The 24,162-nt window shown below is 51.0% G+C and overlaps 2 protein-coding genes and 1 long non-coding RNA gene across 3 annotated transcripts in view; 1 reads left to right on the top strand and 2 right to left on the bottom strand.

Annotated features, from left to right (window-relative positions):
- Nucleotides 1-6,643, top strand: part of LOC115536009 (tenascin-R) — a 10,592-nt gene extending 3,949 nt beyond the window's left edge. Inside the window, exons 3-6 of the mRNA XM_030347666.1 lie at nt 674-770; nt 2,917-3,072; nt 4,333-4,496; nt 5,624-6,643. Coding sequence (XP_030203526.1) covers nt 674-770; nt 2,917-3,072; nt 4,333-4,496; nt 5,624-5,719 — 513 coding nt within the window. The 3' untranslated portion in view covers nt 5,720-6,643. The remainder of the gene's footprint in view (nt 1-673; nt 771-2,916; nt 3,073-4,332; nt 4,497-5,623) is intronic.
- A 722-nt stretch (nt 6,644-7,365) lies between these two features.
- On the bottom strand, nt 7,366-8,757 carry LOC115535325 (uncharacterized). The gene is made up of 2 exons (XR_003974473.1): nt 8,445-8,757; nt 7,366-7,913 (listed from the first exon to the last, which is right to left on the bottom strand). It is a non-coding gene; the product is annotated as an uncharacterized LOC115535325 (long non-coding RNA).
- A 3,390-nt stretch (nt 8,758-12,147) lies between these two features.
- tap2a (transporter associated with antigen processing, subunit type a) lies at nt 12,148-24,036 on the bottom strand. The gene is made up of 11 exons (XM_030346335.1): nt 23,367-24,036; nt 22,737-22,851; nt 22,102-22,232; nt 21,409-21,614; nt 20,477-20,674; nt 18,809-18,937; nt 18,423-18,608; nt 15,969-16,142; nt 13,870-14,029; nt 13,662-13,795; nt 12,148-12,974 (listed from the first exon to the last, which is right to left on the bottom strand). Exons 1-11 carry the CDS (start codon nt 23,875-23,877, stop codon nt 12,789-12,791), a joined length of 2,130 nt encoding a protein of 709 aa, XP_030202195.1. The 5' UTR covers nt 23,878-24,036; the 3' UTR covers nt 12,148-12,788.
- Between the last annotated feature and the right edge of the window lie 126 nt (nt 24,037-24,162).

The raw sequence follows: 24,162 nt of genomic DNA, 5'->3' as shown, positions 1-24,162 counted from the left end.
ACACACACAATAACTACACACTCCAACTACACACACACAAACACACCAACTACACACACACACACACACACACACACTAACAACACACACTAACTACACACACACTAACTACACACACTTACTACACACACTAACTACACTCACTAACTACACACACAAACTATTTACTGCACACACTTACTACACACAAACTACTAACTCAACATAAACTACAAACTGAACACAGAAACTGAAAACTAAACACAGACTACACGTACTAACTACTTACCACACACACTAACTACAAACAAAAAAACTACAAACTAAACACAAACTATACCAACTACAAATAAAAACGACACTCATAAACTACTAACTAAACACAAACTACAAACTAAATATACAAACACAAAACTACGAACTAAACACGCAAACTGAACCAAATACGACCACAAACTACCCTCACAAACTGCTAACTAAATAAAAACTACTAAGTACACTCAAAAAGTACACGCACAGACAACACTGAAAAGCTACAGCCACAAACTACACAAACAAATTACACCCACAAACTATAATCACAAACAAACACACAAACTAATCAACGATGCGTGGTGATGATTTTGACTGTTTGTATCGTGTTAAATTGATATAATTAGCCTCATTATGGTCTTTGTCGTCCTTCTTTGGGCAGGTGTTCCAGAGGAGGAGCGACGGCGCCGTAGATTTCTTCAGGGGCTGGAAGGACTACGTCAAGGGCTTTGGAGAGCTGGGGGGCGAGTTCTGGATGGGTGAGAGAGCACCCTACTGACACAGCACCCTACGGTCACAGCACCCTACTGTCACAGCACCCTACTGACACAGCACCCTGACCCTACTGTCACAGCACCCTACTGTCACAGCACCCTACGGTCACAGCACCCTACTGTCACAGCACCCTACTGTCACAGCACCCTACTGTCACAGCACCCTACTGACACAGCACCCTACTGTCACAGCACCCTGACCCTACTGTCACAGCACCCTACTGTCACAGCACCCTACTGTCACAGCACCCTGACCCTACTGTCACAGCACCCTACTGTCACAGCACCCTACTGTCACAGCACCCTGACCCTACTGACACAGCACCCTACTGTCACAGCACCCTACTGTCACAGCACCCTACTGACACAGCACCCTACTGACACAGCACCCTACGGTCACAGCACCCTACTGTCACAGCACCCTACGGTCACAGCACCCTACTGTCACAGCACCCTACGGTCACAGCACCCTACTGACACAGCACCCTACTGTCACAGCACCCTAATGTCACAGCACCCTACGGTCACAGCACCCTACTGACACAGCACCCTACTGTCACAGCACCCTACGGTCACAGCACCCTACGGTCACAGCACCCTACTGTCACAGCACCCTACTGTCACAGCACCCTACTGACACAGCACCCTACTGTCACAGCACCCTACGATCACAGCACCCTACTGTCACAGCACCCTACGGTCACAGCACCCTACTGTCACAGCACCCTACGGTCACAGCACCCTACTGACACAGCACCCTACTGTCACAGCACCCTAATGTCACAGCACCCTACGGTCACAGCACCCTACTGACACAGCACCCTACTGTCACAGCACCCTACGGTCACAGCACCCTGACCCTACTGTCACAGCACCCTACTGTCACAGCACCCTACTGACACAGCACCCTGACCCTACTGTCACAGCACCCTGACCCTACTGACACAGCACCCTACTGTCACAGCACCCTACTGTCACAGCACCCTACTGTCACAGCACCCTACTGTCACAGCACCCTACTGTCACAGCACCCTACTGACACAGCACCCTACTGTCACAGCACCCTACGATCACAGCACCCTACTGTCACAGCACCCTACTGTCACAGCACCCTAATGTCACAGCACCCTACGGTCACAGCACCCTACTGTCACAGCACCCTACTGTCACAGCACCCTACTGTCACAGCACCCTACTGTCACAGCACCCTACGGTCACAGCACCCTGACCCTACTGTCACAGCACCCTACTGTCACAGCACCCTACTGACACAGCACCCTGACCCTACTGTCACAGCACCCTGACCCTACTGACACAGCACCCTACTGTCACAGCACCCTACTGTCACAGCACCCTACTGTCACAGCACCCTACTGTCACAGCACCCTACTGTCACAGCACCCTGACCCTACTGACACAGCACCCTACTGTCACAGCACCCTACTGTCACAGCACCCTACTGTCACAGCACCCTACTGTCACAGCACCCTACTGACACAGCACCCTACTGTCACAGCACCCTACTGTCACAGCACCCTACTGTCACAGCACCCTGACCCTACTGTCACAGCACCCTACGGTCACAGCACCCTACTGTCACAGCACCCTACTGTCACAGCACCCTACGGTCACAGCACCCTACTGTCACAGCACCCTACGGTCACAGCACCCTACTGTCACAGCACCCTACTGTCACAGCACCCTACTGTCACAGCACCCTACTGTCACAGCACCCTACTGACACAGCACCCTACTGTCACAGCACCCTACTGACACAGCACCCTACTGTCACAGCACCCTGACCCTACGGTCACAGCACCCTACGGTCACAGCACCCTACTGACACAGCACCCTACTGTCACAGCACCCTACTGACACAGCACCCTACTGACACAGCACCCTGACCCTACGGTCACAGCACCCTACTGTCACAGCACCCTACTGTCACAGCACCCTACTGACACAGCACCCTACTGTCACAGCACCCTACTGACACAGCACCCTACTGACACAGCACCCTGACCCTACTGACACAGCACCCTACTGACACAGCACCCTACGGTCACAGCACCCTACTGACCTCTGGTCTGGATAACCTCCACCTGCTGACCTCTGACCTCTCCCCCCCTAGGTCTGGACAACCTCCACCTGCTGACCTCGGGGGCCGATATGAGCCTCAGGGTGGACCTCCGTGACGGGGAGGAGGCGGCCTACGCCCGCTACTCCACCTTCCGGGTCGCCAAGAGGAACTACCGGCTCAGCGTGGCGGGATACAGCGGCACCGCCGGTACCTACTGGGACCAGATGGCCTCTAAGAGCGAGCCTCTAGGAGCTAGCCTCTAAGAGCTAGTTTCTAAGGGCTCCCCTCTAAGAGCTAGCTTCTAAGGGCTAGCCTCTAAGAACTAGCTTCTAAGGGCTAGCCTCTAAGAACTAGCCTCTATGGGCTAGGCTATAAGAGTTAGCCTCTAAGAGCTAGATTCTAAGGGCTAGCCTCTAAGAGCTAGCCTCTAAGGGCAAGCCTCTCAGAGCTAGCCTCTATGTGATAGCCTCTAAGGACTAGCCTATATGAGTTAACCTCTTAGAGCTAGCTTCTAAGGGCTAGCCTCTAAGGGCTAGCCTCTAACAGTCAGCCTCTAAGGGCTAGCCTCTTAGCGCTAGCCTCTAAGAGCTAGCCTCTAAGGGCTAGCATTTAAGAGCTAGCCTCTAAGGGATAGCCTCTAAGGGATAGCCTGTAAGAGTTAGCCTCTAAGAGCTAGCCTCTAACAGTCAGCCTCTAAGGGCTAGCCTCTTAGCGCTAGCCTCTAAGGGCTAGCATTTAAGAGCTAGCCTCTAAGGGATAGCCTCTAAGGGCTAGCCTATAAGAGTCAGCCTCTAAGAGCTAGCTTCTAAGGGCTAGCCTCACAGAGCTAGCCTCTAAAGGCCTAGTGCCTCTGTGGATTCTCTTTTTTGCATAAAAAATTTCCTTTCCTAACGAGATGACCCAGAAGTATTCGAAGGAAAGGTGGTTTGAATCCTAAAATTGCTTAATAAAGGTGCATCGATGCTCCCTTTAACCCTCCTTTAGCATAAGTTAATCCTGAGCAAACTGAATGTAAGGAAAGGAGATAGTGGTACCCCATAAACCTTAACGGCGGCAATATTTAAAACAACATGCCACCGACGAGGTTTAGGGAGCTAGCCTCTAAAGAGCTAGCCTTTAAAGAGCTAGCCTCTAAAGAGCTAGCCTGTAAAGAGATAGCCTGTAAAGAGCTAGCCTCTAAAGAGATAGCCTGTAAAGAGCTAGCCTCTAAAGAGCTAGACTTTAAAGAGCTAGCCTCTAAAGAGCTAGCCTCAAAAGAGCTAGCCTCTAAAGAGATAGCCTCTAAAGAGCTAGACTTTAAAGTGCTAGCCTCTAAAAAGTTAGCCTCTAAACAGCTAGCCTCTAAAGAGCTAGCCTCTAAAGAGCTAGCCTTTTAAGAGCTACCTTCTAAACAGCTAGCCTCAACAGAAAGGTCTGTAGAGGCTAGCCTCTGCATGGCCCCGTGCTGACTTCCTGTCTCCTGGTCAGGTGACTCCATGTCCTATCACAGTGGCCGGCCGTTCTCCACGCGGGACCGGGACCCCGACCGCTCCATCACGCGCTGCGCCGTGTCGTACCGCGGCGGCTGGTGGTACTGGAACTGCCACAAGGCCAACCTCAACGGCCTGTACGGCAGCGGAGAGCGGCACCAGGTAGCACAGGGGGAGGGGCCTGTACGGCAGGGGGAGGGGCCTGTACGGCAGCGGAGAGTGGCACCAGGTAGCACAGGGGGAGGGGCCTGTACGGCAGGGGGAGGGGCCTGTACGGCAGGGGGAGGGGCCTGTACGGCAGCGGAGAGCGGCACCAGGTAGCACAGAGGGAGGTGCCTGTACGGCAGGGGGAGGGACCTGTACGGCAGGGGGAGGGGCCTGTACGGCAGGGGGAGGGGCACCGGGTTCCACAGGACGGGGTGCAGGGGGGGGGGGTCTGTACGGCAGGGGGAGGGGCACCGGGTACCACAGGACAGGGTGCAGGGGGGGGGACCTGTACGGCAGGGGGAGGGGCCTGTACGGCAGTTGGAGGGGCACCGGGTACCACAGGACGGGGTGCAGGGGGGGGGGGGGCCTGTACGGCAGGGGGAGGGGCACCGGGTACCACAGGACGGGGTGCAGGGGGGGGGGGCCTGTACGGCAGGGGGAGGGGCACCGGGTACCACAGGACGGGGTGCAGGGGGGGGGGGCCTGTACGGCAGGGGGAGGGGCCTGTACGGCAGGGGGAGGGGCACCAGGTACCACAGGACGGGGTGCAGGGGGGGGGGGCCTGTACGGCAGGGGGAGGGGCACCGGGTACCACAGGACGGGGTGCAGGGGGGGGGGGCCTGTACGGCAGGGGGAGGGGCCTGTACGGCAGGGGGAGGGGCACCGGGTACCACAGGACGGGGTGCAGGGGGGGGGGGGCCTGTACGGCAGGGGGAGGGGCACCAGGTACCACAGGACGGGGTGCAGGGGGAGGGGGCCTGTACGGCAGGTGGAGGGGCACCGGGTACCAGAGGACGGGGTGCAGGGGGGGGGGGGGGGCCTGTACGGCAGGGGGAGGGGCCTGTACGGCAGCGGGGAGTGTCACCAGGTCCAACAGGAAGGGATAGCAGGGGGAGGGGCTTGGCCAGGAAGTGGGCTGGTGTAGCCGTAGCTTAGTTCACAGTAAGGTTAGAAGTGTCCTGACAGTACACTTTTTGACTCATTTGGTTTGTTGATGTTGCATGTGTGTGTGTGTGTGTGTGTGTGTGTGTGTGTGTGTGTGTGTGTGTGTGTGTGTGTGTGTGTGTGTGTGTGTGTATCAGGGGGTGATCTGGACCACTTGGAAGGGGAAGGATTTCTCGGTACCGTTCACAGAGATGAAGATGAGACCCTCAGCCTTCATCCCCCCCGCCCGCTGAGAGAGACACACGCACAAACACACACTCACACAAACACACACACACTATTAAACACACACATGCACACAAACTGAAACCCAACTTGCGCTTTGATACGACGATCACAACCAGAGACTATCTACTCCAGATAAACATTTATCCAACATTACAAAATACATTACATGACAGCACAATCATTAAATTACAATACATTACATTACAGTACATTACAGTATATTAGCATTCAAATACAATACATTACGCTACATTACAATAAAATACATTATGTTACATTACGTTACAGTACCTTATGTTACATTACGTTACAGTACAGTACATTACAATAGAATGCATTACATTACGTTACGGTACGTTACGTTACGTTACATTACATCACCTTACATTACGTTACATTACTTTACGTTACATTACTTTACGTTACGTTACCTTACGTTCCAGTACAGGGCGAGCGTCTGAGTGTAATATATGAAGGTATTATTGTAGCAAAAGTCTTAAGCATCTGTAACTGCAGATTTTGAATGCGTACACTAAAGTCACAGTCAATTTGAAGTCGTAAATATTTATTTTGCATGTGTACTCTACAGTTGGTGCAAAACACATTCGCACACCCGTGTTTCATAATCTGAGAAAATGCCCAAAATGTGTGAATTTGTAAACCCAAATGTGAACTAATACATCAGAAGTTGCAAATCTGTGAAATATTTCCTCACAGATGAAATTATATAGATCGCTATGTTCAATGAGCATTTTAATGAGCGAGCACGAGTCCATCGATACAACTGCTTGAATTTGCTGCTACGAGTCTCAGCTGTTATTTTTCTTGCGATCATTTTGCAACACGTCTATGTGGTACAAGTGACAAGCAAAACTACCTGCAAAAAAACCCACAGCTGTGACTTGCAGGAGCAGATTCGAGCAGTTGTAACGATGGACTTGTGCTCGCTCATTAAAATGCTGGATCAACATAGCGTTCGATATCATTTTATTTGTGAGGAAATTTTTCACAGATGTGCAACTTCTCATGCATTAGTTCACATTTGGGTTTACGAATGCACACATTTTGGGCATGTTCTCAGATTATGAAACACTGGTGTGCGAATGTGTTTTGCACCAAATGCGCTCCATTGATTGTAGCAAAAGGATTTGTGCACCTGTAACACAGACATGTGAACTCGTAGACCCTTTTTTGTGTTTACAATGGTAGAAGAAATATTTACGACTTCAAATGTACTGTTACACATTTGTGACATTAGAGTACACATGCAAAATAAATACTTACGACTTCAAATTTACTGGGACTTTAGTGTACGCATTCAAAATCTGCAGTTACAGATGCTTAAGACTTTTGCTACATTAATACCTTCATAGTAATGTCCCTCCCTGGCCGCCGGAGGCCGCTGTTCAGCCTCTGACCTTACGGCTGTCATTCCTCTTGCTTTTCGAGTAATGAATAGGCTGTTAAATAAGCTCTGTAAAATGTATTAGAGTTCTTTTTTTATTATAAAGAATATAGATATGTGCAAGTAAAAACAAATCTAATATCAAAACACAGGATAGAAGCATATCGAGTCAATGTCCAAGTCTGTGTCCTAATTCAACTAGTTTGAGGTTTAAAACAGCTGAGAGTCTTTTGTGTAAGATTTACATTTTATTTAATAAACCTGCCGGTCTGGTGGAGTCAGTGACACGAGATTGGAGCTTCTTCTTGTTTGAACTAACTCTTTTGGGTTTCTCATGCGACAATATCTAGCGTTTTTGTACCTTCCTATTTTTGTAATCATTAAACCCTATATTGGTACCAGGTATATGATATCTGAAATAAATACTGTTCAATTTTTATAACGCTTTGTGTTTGTTGTTGCTCAAAGAAGTCAGAGAACGCTTAGCTGCAGTGTCCCATCCGACCACCAGGCGGTGATCGCATCTTACTTCTTCTCAGCGTCCCCACATGACCCCAAGCGAACACTATAATTATGAATTCTCCTGCAGTGCCAACAGCCGCCAGTAGATGTCAGTCTTGACCCTCCTCACCGGGTTCAGCTCTGTCGGCCTGGCGCTGGAGTTCCGGGAAATCACGTGGTTTCCTCTTCAAAAGGTGGTTTTGGTCGTCAGGGTTCGAGGAGGGCGTGACGAGGCCGTTCAGCCAAACAACCGACGCGCCTGGGTCCACAGTAGAGTCGCGTGTTTGTGAGATCTGATATGAGACGCATGTCACGTGTTTTTAGGCCGAATGCTTATCAATTATTGGCCCTTACACCAAACGGTATTTTACCTGGTGAACCACATCCCGACTGCAAGGCTGGGGCAGTTTAAAATAATAATAATAACAATAATAATAATAATAATAATAATAATAATAATAATAATAATAATAATAGTTATAATAATAATAATAATAATAATAATAATAATAATAATAATTTATTGCATTTAAATAGCTCTAATATTGTTATGATGTTCAATTATGGATGTTCTGTCCCGTGTTCTGGTCTTTAGATAACTTATTTTAACTTATGTTATAGAACTACGATCATTTGCCTATTCTCAGCTTTTAACATTCACACCTGGGGCACCAAAGTGGTCAGACCGGTTGTGTGTGAGTGTGTGTGTGTGGATAGCTGAAACCAGCGCAGAGAGAGAGAGAGAGAGAGAGAGAGAGAGAGAGAGAGAGAGAGAGAGAGAGAGAGGGAGAGGGAGAGAGAGGGAGTTTCCTGCAGTTACTCACCCACCCACAGATGAATCTCATAATATCTAAGATGGTGGGGTTTGTAACCATGGTGACCCAGGCTACGTGCTCCTCCCAACATGACTGCTCGGCTCCACCGGACGCCATTTTGTGTTTTGGTGTGTTGGGTTCACTCTAAGATGGCAGCCGGTGTTGTCAGCTTCTCTTTGTCCTCTCGTTCCCCTCCCTCGTTGGGGCGCGCACGTGGGCGTGCACGTGGGTGTGGGCGTGAATGTGGGTACGTGCATTGAAAGGGTTGTAAACCTGGTTGAGTTATTTGATCGTCTGATTATGAAATCCTGTCTAACCCCTACCTGCTCCTTAATGACCTGTCTCTGTACTGTCTAACCCCTACCTGCTCCTTAATGACCTGTCTCTGTACTGTCTAACCCCTGCCTGCTCCTTAATGACCTGTCTCTGTACTGTCTAACCCCTGCCTGCTCCTTAATGACCTGTCTCTGTACTGTCTAACCCCTACCTGCTCCTTAATGACCGGTCTCTGTACTGTCCAACCCCTACCTGCTCCTTAATGACCTGTCTCTGTACTGTCTAACCCCTACCTGCTCCTTAATGACCTGTCTCTGTACTGTCTAACCCCTACCTGCTCCTTAATGACCTGTCTCTGTACTGTCTAACCCCTACCTGCCCCTTAATGACCTGTCTCTGTACTGTCTAACCCCTACCTGCTCCTTAATGACCTGTCTCTACTGTCTAACCCCTACCTGCTCCTTAATGACCTGTCTCTGTACCGTCTAACCCCTACCTGCTCCTTAATGACCTGTCTCTCTACTGTCTAACCCCTATCTGCTCCTTAATGACCTGTCTCTGTACTGTCTAATCCCTACCTGCCCCTTAATGATCTCTCTCTACTGTTAAACCCCTACCTGCTCCTTAATGACCTGTCTCTGTACTGTCTAACCCCTACCTGCTCCTTAATGACCTGTCTCTGTACTGTCTAACCCCTACCTGCCCCGTAATGACCTGTCTCTGTACTGTCTAACCCCTACCTGCCCCTTAATGACCTGTCTCTGTCCTGTCTAACCCCTACCTGCTCCTTAATGACCTGTCTCTACTGTCTAACCCCTACCTGCCCCTTAATGATCTCTCTCTACTGTCTAACCCCTACCTGCTCCTTAATGACCTGTCTCAGTACTGTCTAACCCCTACCTGCTCCTTAATGACCTGTCTCTGTCCTGTCTAACCCCTACCTGCTCCTTAATGACCTGTCTCTGTACTGTCTAACCCCTACCTGCTCCTTAATGACCTGTCTCTGTACTGTCTAACCCCTACCTGCTCCTTAATGACCTGTCTCTGTACTGTCTAACCCCTACCTGCCCCTTAATGACCTGTCTCTGTACTGTCTAACCCCTACCTGCCCCTTAATGACCTGTCTCTGTACTGTCTAACCCCTACCTGCCCCTTAATGACCTGTCTCTACACTGTCTAACCCCTACCTGCTCCTTAATGACCTGTCTCTACTGTCTAACCCCTACCTGCTCCTTAATGACCTGTCTCTGTACCGTCTAACCCCTACCTGCTCCTTAATGGCCTGTCTCTCTACTGTCTAACCCCTATCTGCTCCTTAATGACCTGTCTCTGTACTGTCTAACCCCTACCTGCCCCTTAATGATCTCTCTCTACTGTCAAACCCCTACCTGCTCCTTAATGACCTGTCTCTGTACTGTCTAACCCCTACCTGCTCCTTAATGACCTGTCTCTGTACTGTCTAACCCCTACCTGCTCCTTAATGACCTGTCTCTGTACTGTCTAACCCCTACCTGCTCCTTAATGACCTGTCTCTGTACTGTCTAACCCCTACCTGCTCCTTAATGACCTGTCTCTGTACTGTCTAACCCCTACCTGCTCATTAACGACCTCTCTGTACTGTCTAACCCCTCTGTGTGTGTGGGGGGGGGGGATTGGTATAACCAGCGCTTTAAAGAAACAGAAAGCTTGAGAGGGGGACTTTCCTGCAGTAACACACACACACACACACACACACACACACACACACACACACACACACACACACACACACACACACACACACACACACACACACACACACACACACACACACTCTTAAGATGGTGGAGTTTGTCAGCATGGTGCCCCAGGATAGATGCTCCGCCCAACATGACAGCTCCACTCCACCGGAAGCCATTTTGTGTTTTGCCGTGTTGGGTGCACGGTAAGATGGCCGCCGGTGTTGGCCGTTCCTCTTCTTCCTCTCCTCCCTCGTTGGTGGGGCCAGCTTCACTTCCTCCCTACGTAAAGCACTGTGAGCGAGTCGCCATTTTGTACGAATGCTTTCCCCTATGAAGGGAAGCGCCCAATACCCATAATGCACTGCAAACAGTGTTCCCACCAGGATGTTTGGGGACTATAGTGGGGGGCCCCGCCATCCTGTAGGGGGGGGTCCGTATTCGAATAGATTTAATTGAAACGCATCAATCTGGTGAATTTTGAGAACCAAAATATGACGTCAATTACTGAGAGATGACCTACAAACTGCTGGTACTGATATGAATGTTGATGACGCAAAGTAAAGGGCCATACTAAACGGGGTTGAGGAGTTTTCAGAAAGCATTTACGAAATGACTGAAACACAGTACTGAGTCTTTATACTACTATTTTATTATTTTTAATACTATTAAATTCATCGATTCTGTGCAAACCAAATATTCTCTCACTTTCCTACCACTCCCCCCCCCCCCCCCACACACACACCTCACACACATACACACACTTAAACACACACTGTTGCACACACAGCTGGCCTTAAAGGTTGCATCAGCGATGTCGGGTGACGTCTCTTCTGTTGGTGTTGGCAGCGAGATCCCAAACAAACAGAGCCCGCTCGCCCCGCCCTTCCGGGTTTCATGTCGCTGTTGTTAAAGGCTGATACAACCTTTCATACAGACTGCTGGGTTCAACCCAAACAAAGAAACACAGATGTGTTGTTTGTCTTCTTTTGTGTTTAATATTGAAACCATGGCGGCCAAAATTAGACTATGGTGGTGCACCAGTCTTGTCGGAGCTCACCTTTCACACCATGTGACCCAGCCAGCCAACCATGTGACCCAGCCAGCCAAACCATGTGACCCAGCCAGCCAAACCATGTGACCCAGCCAGCCAAACCAATCTGACCAGTCAGGAATCAGGAAGACGATATCAATGGTTTCAGATTCATATTTTAATTCAAAATAATTTCACGTCTTAAATTGGAAACATTTACAGATTAATATAATAAAAACCATATAGTGGTGACTCAAAATGGAAAAGCGGTGAATCTCGAGCAGATATGGTTTGAATAAAACGGCAAAGGGTACCGGTGAGGCGAGGTTCTGGGTCCGATCCCCAATGCCACCGTGTAGGCCTCCTGGAGCAAATGACCTCTGACCCCTGATCATAGGCTGCGAGCAGCATCTGATCCCGAACTGGCCAATGGGGAAGCAGGATGTTTGGTGAAGGTTCGGGCCTCGGCTGTGAACGTCACGACGGAGACACGGAGACAATGGGACCCCCACCCTCCCCCCTCCCCCTCCCCCCCCCCTCCCCCCTCCCCGGTCTCCTGACGCTCTCCTCACTCTGCCACACACACACACACACACACACACACACACACACACACACACACACACACACACACACACACACACACACACACACACACACACACACACACACACACACACACACACACGCTTTAGACGACCTTTATTCACATCAGAGGTCAACACCCCCCAAACACCCATGATGCAACACTCCTCCGTTCTAACTATCAGTTCACACCAAAAGCTACGTAGCGCTCAGAGTGATAAACACCCGTTGACTTTTAATTAGACGTGAGCGATAAAGCGCTTGAGCGATAGCGGTAAAGCTGTAAAGCTGTAAATGAGAGTTGGAAACAGCTCAACTTTATGCAAACAGCCATCAGCGATTTATCTGTAAATAACCCGACAACTAATCGGAATGTATTGAGGAGCAAGATAAAAGGTTCAAATAGTTCACGCGATGAGTGATGAGAGCGCTATAAATACTTTGGACAGCGTTGCGTTTCGAGCTATTCTGCGATTTTGCATCTTTTACAGCTTTTGGTGTGAGCGTACAGTAACGCTCTGTATAACTGAAACATGAAGCAGACGTACTTCAGAGGTCACCCAGAGGTCACCAGAGGTCAGGATGTAGGGGTTAGGGGTGAGCCCCAGTGGCAGACCACCGGGGGGGGCGGGGCCCCCGGCTTCAAATGTCTCCTCCGCTGCTAGTGATGTCACCTCCCGGCGGAACGCATGGTGCCGCCCCGGGGCCAGTCACCGTGGCAACGAGCCCCCCCCCCGTCCCCTAGAAGAGTTTTTCCCAGAGTTGGTAGTACGACCCCCTGGCCTCCATCAGCTCCCGGTGGCTGCCCTGCTCCAGCACCCGGCCCTGGCCAATCACAGCGATGTGGTCGGCCTCCTCCACCGTCTTCAGCCTATGGGCGATGACCAGCCGGGTGGGGGCGGAGCCAGAACTCAGAGCCTGGAGGACCTGGGGACAGACGGTGATGTCACCACCCGGGCTGCTGGCTGGTGTCTGAGGTATGTTATCGTCACCGTACAAAAATACTGTTCTTAATACTCAATTCAGTACAGTCATAATGTTACTATAATGCTCCTTTAATTTCAAGTCCAAAGCGATGAACTATTCATTTATTGAAAACTCTGGATGTAACCTCACTATTGCCATTGAAAGGTAATGTTTCTTAAAATGTTATTTAATGTGGTTTGAAATGTAATCTAGATTACAATTATAAGGTATGTAAATTTAAATGTGACGTTCATGTGAGGAAGATGGCTTAATGTTTACAAATCTAACATTGTTTTAGAGAAAAGGGGAAACATAACTTTTATGACAATGTGAGCTACGACTTGGATTCAGCAAGTTAGATTTAACCATCTCCGATTTAGCCAGTTTATATTTAAGCAGTTTATATTAATCCTGTTTAGGTTTAAGCACTTTAGCCAGTTTAGACCAAGCCATTTTAGACCAAGCCAATATAGATGGAGCCGGTTTAGATGGAGCCAGTTTAGATGGAGCCAGGTTAGATGGAGCCAGGTTAGATGGAGCCAGTTCAGATGGAGCCAGGTTAGATGGAGCCAGTTCAGATGGAGCCAGTCTAGACAAAGCCAGTTTAGACGGAGCCAGTTCAGATGGAGCCGGTTTAGATCTCGGTACCTTGACCTCGCTGTCGGCGTCCAGGGAGCTGGTGAACTCGTCCAGGATCAGCACCTGCGGCCTTCGGACCAGGGCCCTCGCTATGGCAACCCTCTGCTTCTCGCTCTTGGACAGTCCTCCTCTCTCGCCCACCTCTGTGGTACAACCAGGGGGTTAGCCTGTGGTCTGAGGGCCTCTCCCCAACACCTGCTGGTCCCGTCAAAACTACCTGTGTCGTAGCCTTTCTCCAATTGGCTGATGAAGTTGTGGGCGTTGGCCTTTTTGGCCGCTTGCTGGACGTCGTCCAGGGAACAGTCAGGAAGACCGTACGCAATGTTGTCTCTGATGGACCTGGAGAAAATCACTGGCTCCTGGGTGACCACAGACACCTGCAGCACAGGGGGAGAGAAGGGTACCGCCGGCACTGTAACATTGGAACACTGTCACTGTAACACTGTCACTGTAACACCGTAACACTGTCACTGTAACACCGTCACTGTAACACCGTAACACTGTCACTGTAACACCGTCACTGTAACACCATAACACTGTCACTGTAACACTGTCACTGTAACACCGTAACACTATCACTGTAACACCGTCACTGTAACACCATAACACTGTCACTGTAACACCGTCACTGTAACACCGTAACACTGTCACTGTAACACCGTCACTGTAACACCATAACACTGTCACTGTAACACTGTCACTGTAACACCGCAACACTGTCACTGTAACACTGTCACTGTAACACCGTCACTGTAACACCGTAACACTGTCACTGTAACACTGTCACTGTAACACCGTAACACTGTCACTGTAACACTGTCACTGTAACACCATAACACTGTCACTGTAACACCGTCACTGTAACACCGTAACACTATCACTGTAACACCGTAACACTGTCACTGTAACACCGTCACTGTAACACCGTCACTGTAACACCGTAACACTGTCACTGTAACACCGTCACTGTAACACCGTAACACTATCACTGTAACACTGTCACTGTAACACCGTCACTGTAACACCGTAACACTATCACTGTAACACCGTAACACTGTCACTGTAACACCATAACACTGTCACACTGTCACTGTAACACCGTCACTGTAACACCATAACACTGTCACTGTAACACCGTCACTGTAACACCGTAACACTGTCACTGTAACACCGTCACTGTAACACCATAACACTGTCACTGTAACACCGTCACTGTAACACCGTAACACTGTCACTGTAACACCGTAACACTGTGACCCCGTAACACTCCCCCCTTCCCATCCCGTTATCTTATCAATTAATGTGGAAATATTACCGCTATTTCATTATAGCGGTTACCTTTTTCAATTCGGCGCAGCGGTGTGGAAATCTTCACACCGAGTAATACACTCGTGTCAACACCGTTATTACGAGTATAAACGGTATAAACTCTGAAACTAGGTCAACCGCCATCTTCTCCGTCAACTCTCCCCACACTCGGTGACAGCGTCTGGCAGCGCGCCAATTTTTGGTGACAGCGTCTTATAACGTTCTCTATAGTATGATATCATTTTATAGATAATATCACGGCCAAAAGCTCTGTGCGCCTCGTAGCGCGGGGAGCACTCGTAGGGATTGGGCTTCGCGGAGTTTGTTTACCGGTGTTGCTATGGTTACCGGTCTTGTGTGTTCCAACAGTTTATTAGTTAGCCTATCTACTATTATATCTATAAATTATTATTATTATTACATTTTTATTTTCTTATAATTCTATTAATAATTTCTACTGACATTTTTTTTTATTACTGGAAAAAAAAAAAAAAAAACTGTGTTGCCGGTTGAGGACAACACCGATTACTCGGTGTTGTCCTCAACACCGGTAACACCGGTAATGCCACATACCGCGGCAACCCTAGCGCAACGTTACTTTTCCCAGGGACAGATTTGACAGCGATACTGCATTCTCAGGCCGTATGCTATTGCGCAAGTACGCAGACGTAAATGTAAATGGACTGCATTTATATAGAGCTTTTCTAACCATTGGCCATTCAAAGCACTTTACAATATTGCCTCACATACAGTGTGACACTGTAACACTGTAACACTGTGACACTGTAACACTGTGACACTGTAACACTGTAACACTGTAACACTGTGACACTGTGACACTGTAACACTGTGACACTGCGACACCGTCACTGTAACACTGTGACACTGTAACACCGTCACTGTAACACTGTGACACCGTCACTGTAACACTGTGACACTGTAACACCGTCACTGTAAAACTGTGACACTGTAACACTGTCACACTGTAACACCGTCCCCGTCACACACCTTCCGGTGGAGGTAGTGGTGCTGGTAGGAGCAGATGGGATGGCCGTCCAGGAGGATGGCTCCGTGCTGTGGCCGGTAGAGGGTCTGCAGCAAGCTGGCGCAGGTGGTCTTCCCCCCCCCGGAGACCCCCACCAGGGCGGTCAGCGTCCCGGGCTTCAGGACCAGATTGAAGCCCTGAGGGGGATGGATGGTGATGAGTGGTAGACAGGGGATGAGTGGTAGACAGGTGATGAGTGGTAGACAGGTGATGAGTGGTAGACAGGTGATGAGTGGTAGACAGGTGATGAGTGGTAGACAGGGGATGAGTGGTAGACAGGTGATGAGTGGTAGACAGGTGATGAGTGGTAGACAGGTGATGAGTGGTAGGTGGTGATGAGTGGTAGACAGGTGATGAGTGGTAGACAGGTGATGAGTGGTAGGTGGTGATGAGTGGTAGACAGGTGATGAGTGGTAGACAGGTGATGAGTGGTAGGTGGTGATGAGTGGTAGACAGGAGATGAGTGGTAGACAGGTGATGAGTGGTAGGTGGTGATGAGTGGTAGACAGGTGATGAGTGGTAGACAGGTGATGAGTGGTAGACAGGTGATGAGTGGTAGACAGGGGATGAGTGGTAGACAGGTGATGAGTGGTAGACAGGGGATGAGTGGTAGACAGGTGATGAGTGGCAGACAGGTGATGAGTGGTAGACAGGTGATGAGTGGTAGACAGGTGATGAGTGGTAGACAGGTGATGAGTGGTAGACAGGTGAATAGTGATAGATGGTGTTGAGTGGTAGGTGGTGTTGAGTGATGGATGGTGTTGACTGATGGATGGTGTTGACTGATGGATGGTGTTGAGTGGTAGGTGGTGGTTAGTGATGGATGGTGTTGACTGATGGATGGTGTTGACTGATGGATGGTGTTGAGTGGTAGGTGGTGGTTAGTGATGGATGGTGTTGAGTGATGGATGGTGTTGAGTGATGGATGGTGGTTAGTGATGGATGGTGATGAGTGATGGATGGTGTTGAGTGGTAGGTGGTGGTTAGTGATGGATGGTGTTGACTGATGGATGGTGTTGACTGATGGATGGTGTTGAGTGGTAGGTGGTGGTTAGTGATGGATGGTGGTTAGTGATGGATGGTGTTGAGTGATGGATGGTGGTTAGTGATGGATGGTGTTGAGTGGTGGTTAGTGATGGATGGTGTTGAGTGATGGATGGTGTTGAGTGATGGATAGTGATGAGTGATGGATGGTGTTGAGTGGTAGGTGGTGGTTAGTGATGGATGGTGTTGAGTGATGGATGGTGGTTAGTGATGGATGGTGGTTAGTGATGGATGGTGGTTAGTGATGGATGGTGGTTAGTGATGGATGGTGGTTAGTGATGGATGGTGGTTAGTGATGGATGGTGTTGAGTGGTAGGTGGTGGTTAGTGATGGATGGTGTTGAGTGGTAGGTGGTGGTTAGTGATGGATGGTGTTGACTGATGGATGGTGTTGACTGATGGATGGTGTTGAGTGGTAGGTGGTGGTTAGTGATGGATGGTGGTTAGTGATGGATGGTGTTGAGTGATGGATGGTGGTTAGTGATGGATGGTGTTGAGTGGTGGTTAGTGATGGATGGTGTTGAGTGATGGATGGTGTTGAGTGATGGATAGTGATGAGTGATGGATGGTGTTGAGTGGTAGGTGGTGGTTAGTGATGGATGGTGTTGAGTGATGGATGGTGATGAGTGATGGATGGTGGTTAGTGATGGATGGTGGTTAGTGATGGATGGTGTTGAGTGGTAGGTGGTGGTTAGTGATGGATGGTGTTGAGTGATGGATGGTGGTTAGTGATGGATGGTGTTGAGTGATGGATGGTGTTGAGTGATGGATGGTGATGAGTGATGGATGGTGGTTAGTGATGGATGGTGGTTAGTGATGGATGGTGTTGAGTGGTAGGTGGTGGTTAGTGATGGATGGTGATGAGTGATGGATGGTGGTTAGTGATGGATGGTGTTGAGTGATGGATGGTGTTGAGTGATGGATAGTGAAGAGTGATGGATGGTGTTGAGTGGTAGGTGGTGGTTAGTGATGGATGGTGTTGAGTGATGGATGGTGATGAGTGATGGATGGTGGTTAGTGATGGATGGTGGTTAGTGATGGATGGTGTTGAGTGATGGATGGTGATGAGTGATGGATGGTGGTTAGTGATGGATGGTGTTGAGTGATGGATGGTGTTGAGTGATGGATGGTGATGAGTGATGGATGGTGATGAGTGATGGATGGTGGTTAGTGATGGATGGTGGTTAGTGATGGATGGTGTTGAGTGGTAGGTGGTGGTTAGTGATGGATGGTGTTGAGTGGTAGGTGGTGGTTAGTGATGGATGGTGTTGAGTGATGGATGGTGATGAGTGATGGATGGTGGTTAGTGATGGATGGTGGTTAGTGATGGATGGTGTTGAGTGGTAGGTGGTGGTTAGTGATGGATGGTGATACCTGCAGGACGGGGCTGTCAGGCTGGGAGGGGTAGGCGAAGCGTAGGTCGCTGAAAGTCACGTGACCCCTCAGCTGCTCCGGGGCCAGAGTACCCATAGTGCACTGGGGCGTCCGGTCCAGGTACTCAAACACCTTCTTGGACGCCCCCACCGAGGACAACATGTCCCCGAAGATGGAAATCAGGGTCTGGAGAACGGAAGGAAGGGGTCTTAGTCCGGGGTGGGTCTATCATGCCCTGGTCTAGCCTGGACTAGTCTAGTCTAGCCTGGTCTGGTCTAGACTAGTCTGGTGGGTCCTGGTCAGGTCCAGGGTGTTGGGTCTAGAGGAGGAGGAGGAGGAGGAGGAGGAGGAGGAGGAGGAGGAGGAGGAGGAGGAGGAGGAGGTACCCTGATGTTGTTCCCCAGGTCCTCCTGGTAGAGGAGGAAGGTGAGCAGGGTCCCAATGGTCATGTGACCTCTCTGGATCACCGCTCTGCCGTAGACCAGCAGGGCTAGCTGCATGGAGAGTCCCGAGAGCTACACACACACACACACACACACACACACACACACACACACACACACACACACACACACACACACACACACACACACAGACAAGCACACACACACACACACACACACACACACACACACACACACACACACACACACACACACACACACACACACACACACACACACACACACACACACACACACACACACACACAGACAAGCACACACACACACAGAGACAAGCACACACACACACACACACACACACACACACACACACACACACACACACACACACACACACACACACACACGTATTTATATTTACATAAGTACTCACAGTGGTGGGCCGTCAATATATATATATATATACACATTTTTTCAAAATTACATTCATTTGTTTCTGAACTCATCTTAGTTCCATATTCTTTTCAGTACTGACAACATAATTCCAGAAGGAAAACTGTTTTTTTAACGCATCACAGCCCGGTTACATGGACCGGCGAGGCCAGCACTAAAAGTATTGCTAGCCTTTCGCTGAAGCTGCCACCTCCCATTGGATCATACATTTGACTGACGTGTGTAAAACAGCCAATCAAATGTTGATGTGTAGTAATAGAACGGCCCCAGGGCCCAGCAGTATGCCGGCGCTGGCCCCCGGTGACGTCATCAGTGAATTTTGAATCGTTGGCGGTTGGTGACAGAGTTGATGCCAGCCGCTATGACTGGCTAACGGCTAGCACCGTTCAGAACAAGCTATTCTGCTGGCCGTGTTTGCTGTTCAGCATCAGTGAGGGGACATGGAACAGTGCTGGGTTTAGCAGTCTTAACAGCTTCACCAAGTCTGCTTTAAAACATCAGGCCATGGGTGATGGGTGAGTCTTACTTTGCACCGTGTAGGAGCCATAATGTTGCTGTGGTACTTCAGTCTATAACGCTTTTTCTGTAATGGTTGAAAACACAAATATATTGCTGGAATTTGGGCAGTAGGCTTAATGGTAATGCTGTGTGTGGATGCCGCTTAATAAGCATATTAAATGAACCCGTTCACTACTACCCCTGTGGTCTTAATATTCTGGCTGGCTTAATATGTGGCATAATAAAGGCCTACTTGTATGTTTCATTTTTGTTAATGAACCGGCGTTGCACTTGTAATATTGTCGCTATAGGCTACTTTATTGAATCCGTTGAAAATAACAATAACTGAACACTTGTTCTCGTGTCATGTGTGTGATGTGCATTCTGGTTGCGGAGGGACACAAGGACAGATCTGATGGTGATGCTGCATTACTCTAGCTCTGCGGTAATGCTGAGTGGTGTGCGTGCGCTGCTGTTGTTGCTGAAGTTCAACTGTCTTGTTGTGGATGTTATGCAGTGGCACATATTGTGGCTGTGTTGGCTGTATTGGCACCTAATAGGGAATATGTGTGCATGTCTGAGTGTTTGGGGGTAGGCCGTTGGTGGAGTTCGTTACTGAAGGCCCTGACTCCAACCCCACGGTACGCTACTGGACACACACACACACACGCACACGCACAGGCACACGCCCCCTCTCACCCTGCGGGCCAGCAGGTAGGCCGCCCGGACGCGGTCTCTGAGGGTCTTCAGCCGGTGTGTGTCCATCAGCCGGTCGTCATAGCGACGGGCCTCCCCGGCCTCTGCGTGGAAGCTCCTCACAAGCCACACCCCCGACACCGCCTCATTGGCCGCCGCGTTGGCCCGGGCAACCGAGTCGCGCACCTCCTCCGTCAGCCTCTGGGAACGATGACATCATCAGGGGTTAGGCCTACCTGCTGGGGGGGGCTAGGGGTAGGACTAGGACTAGGTTAGGGTTAGGGGTAGGACTAGGACTAGGGGTAGGACTAGCAAGGACCCTACCTTGTGGTAGGAGAGGTGGTAGGACCCCACCTGGTGGTAGGACTGTTAGGACCCCACCTGGTGATAGGACTAGTTAGGGCCCCCCCCCTGGTGGTAGGACTGTTAGGGCCCCCCCTGGTGGTAGGACTAGTTAGGGCCCCCCCCCCTGGTGGTAGGACTAGTTAGAGCCCCACCTGGTGGTAGGACTGTTAGGCCCCCCCCCCCCTGGTGTTAGGACTGTTAGGCCCCCCCCCCTGGTGGTAGGACTAGTTAGGGCCCCCCCCCTGGTGGTAGGACTAGTTAGGGCCCCACCTGGTGGTAGGACTGTTAGGCCCCCCCCCCCCTGGTGTTAGGACTGTTAGCCCCCCCCCCCCCTGGTGGTAGGACTAGTTAGGCCCCCCCCCCTGGTGGTAGGACTAGTTAGGGCCCCACCTGGTGGTAGGACTAGTTAGGGCCCCCCCCTGGTGGTAGGACTAGTTAGGGCCCCACCTGGTGGTAGGACTAGTTAGGGCCCCCCCCTGGTGGTAGGACTAGTTAGGGCCCCCCGCCTGGTGGTAGGACTAGTTAGGGCCCCCCCTGGTGGTAGGACTAGTTAGGGCCCCCCCTGGTGGTAGGACTAGTTAGGGCCCCACCTGGTGGTAGGAGTGGTAGAGCCGCTCGATGAGGCCGGTGACGGGCGTCTCCAGCAGCACCAGCAGGGTGAGGCTCCAGGAGAGGCTGACCATGAGCCCCACCGTGCCCAGCGTGAGGATCAGCGTCCTCAGCAGCACGTTGATGTTAAGCGCCACCGTGCGGCCCATCCGGGTGGTGTCCTCCGACAGACGGGTGGTCAGCTCCCCTGCACGGACGCCGCGTCACCACGGTGACCAGGATGTCCCCGCGGTCACACCCCGCTAACACCCCGCTATCACCCCGCTAACGCCGTGCTGGCATCACGCTAACAACCCCGCTAACGACGTGCTGGCATCACGCTAACAACCCGCTAACACCCTGCTAACACCGTGCTAACCAGGCTGTTACCACGGTAACAGCACGCTAACACCGTGCTAACCATGCTTTTACCACGGTAACACCACGCTAAAACACAGTTTACACCCTGCTAATGAGGCTGTAACCACGGTGACACCTCGTTAACATCCCGCTAACCAGAATGTAACGACGCTAACACTATGCTAACCAGAATGTACTAAACAGAATGGACAAAACACGATAACACAACAAAACACATAAAAGTAATGCGATAATGCGATAAAAATGCGTTGTTGTGATAATTGTTATTATTGTTGTTTATGTTGTTGTTTAGCGCTTTAGCGGCGGGAGGCTACCTGTTTTAACGCTCTCGAAGAATCCAATGTCCTGATTGGCCAGCGCCCCAAACAGAGCCAGCTTCACTCTCCGTGTGAAACTCCCGATCACACACATGAAGAGACCCCCCCTACAGCCCGCCCCGAGGGAGCTGACACACACACACACACACAGACACGCACACACCGACACAGACACACGCAGGCACAGACACACACCCACACACACACACACATATAGACACAGACACACAAACACAGACACACACACAATTATTATTAAACTCAGTGATGAAGAAATTATGGCTTTTGTCTGTCAATCAAGTACCTGCCAGGGGTGAGAGAGGGGGAGGAGCTACCTGCCCAGTGAGGGGGGGGGAGGAGGTGGAGGAGCTGCCTGCCTGGGGGGGAGGAGTTACCTGCCCACAAGGGAGGGGGGGAGGGGGAGAAGGGGGAGGAGCTACCTGCATTTGGGGGAGGGGGAAGAGGGGGAGGAGCTACCTGCATGGGGGGGAGGAGCTACCTGCCGCGGGGGAGGGGCTACCTGCCGCGGGGGAGGGGGAGGAGCTACCTGCCCAGTGGGGGAGGGGGAGGAGCTACCTGCCCAGTGGGGGAGGGGGACGAGCTACCTGTGGGGGAGGGGGGGGAGGAGTTACCTGCCCAGGGAGTACACGCTGATGAAGACGATGGCCGACAGGAACTCCCGCTCCTGGTACCCGGTCCGGAGACTGTCAATCACCCTGCCGGTGTAAATCGGGATCAACATCCCACCTGCAGGGGCAACAACAACAACATCAACAACAACAACACTGCAACCCGTCAACAACAACAACAACAACCCTGCACCCCGTCGTCAACAACAACAACAACAACAAACCCACAACCCCATCAACAACAACAACACCACGCAGCCCCATCAACAACAACAACAACAACAACACTGCAACCCCCATCAACAACAACAAGTACAACAGCAGTATAATGGAGTGAGTAGGCCCTACTGAGTACAACATCAGTATAATGGCGTGAGTAGGCCTACTCAGGGTACAACAGCAGCATAATGGAGTGAGTAGGCCGACTCAGAGTACAACATCAGTATAATGGAGTGAGTAGGCCTACTCAGAGTACAACAGCAGTATAATGGAGTGAGTCTGGCGCAGATTGGCTGCCGTGCATCACCCCAGTGGGTGCTGGTGGTGAGTGAGGTCCCCCCCTTCACTGTAAGCACCTTTGGGTCAATGAATTATTATTTTATTATTATTAATGGAGTGAGCAGCCCTACTCACACAGCACGGAGAGCAGCAGGAAGGAGAAGGCTCCCAGGAGAAGACCAACATCCGGTCTGTACAGGCGGAGGACCCTCACGAACAGCTCCCTGGACTTCCGGTTGTCCTCCTCCTGCCCCTCCTCCCCGGCCCCACTGGCCGCGGTGGTCCGCTCCCACAGCTCCCAGCACAGCGCCGCCGCCCCCGCCGCCCCGGTGCAGGTGAGCCAGGTCCCGACGTCCCCCCAGTCCACCGCCTCGCCAGGTCCGTATAGCAGCTCGCGGCCGCTCTCCAACGCCGGGGCGATCAGAGCGTGCATCACCGCGAAGCGCACGAGCACGGGTTTGAGCCCCGCGGTGACCCGGGTCAAGGTGAGCAGGCACGCGCATCTGATCACGGCGCCGACCCACAGACCCGCGGACGTGTTTGAGGCCACCGCGGTGAGCACGTAGAGGTCGACCCCCGCCGCCACCCCCACTGCCACCGCCGCCGCCAGGCTCTGACGGACTATGTGCGCACTCAGACCCAACATCTCTCCGCGTCTGACTCCTTCACGGCGCGAGGTCTTTATAAAGTCCCCTCTATTTTCGGTTTCACTTTAAAAGAACCAATCACGTTTCCGAGAAATTCCCCAAATGCAGCCCCGGCATCCGACGACGGGAGGTGACGTCATCACTTTGGTTCCGTTAAAGCGCGGACATTAAAAGGGGGGGGGGGGGGGGGGGCGCTGTTATGCCATCAGGTGTGAGGGTGATCAGCCGTTTGAAAACCTGCCTTTCACCGTGCCCTAGTGACATCACTAGTGGGCGTGTTCAAT

The sequence above is a fragment of the Gadus morhua genome, chromosome 22, assembly GCF_902167405.1.
Source record: "Gadus morhua chromosome 22, gadMor3.0, whole genome shotgun sequence".
Taxonomy (NCBI): Eukaryota; Metazoa; Chordata; class Actinopteri; order Gadiformes; family Gadidae; genus Gadus; species Gadus morhua.
This window is presented reverse-complemented; position numbering and strand designations above follow the sequence as displayed.

Coding starts and splice junctions, on each gene's coding strand:
- tap2a (XM_030346335.1), bottom strand. CDS start 23,877: ATGTTGGGTCTGAGTGCGCACATAGTCCGTCAGAGCCTGGCGGCGGCG. Junction 22,233..22,736: donor AGCGTGTACTCCCTGGGCAG/GTAACTCCTCCC, acceptor TGTGTGTGTCAG/CTCCCTCGGGGCGGGCTGTA. Junction 14,030..15,968: donor ACCACTACCTCCACCGGAAG/GTGTGTGACGGG, acceptor CCTGTGCTGCAG/GTGTCTGTGGTCACCCAGGA.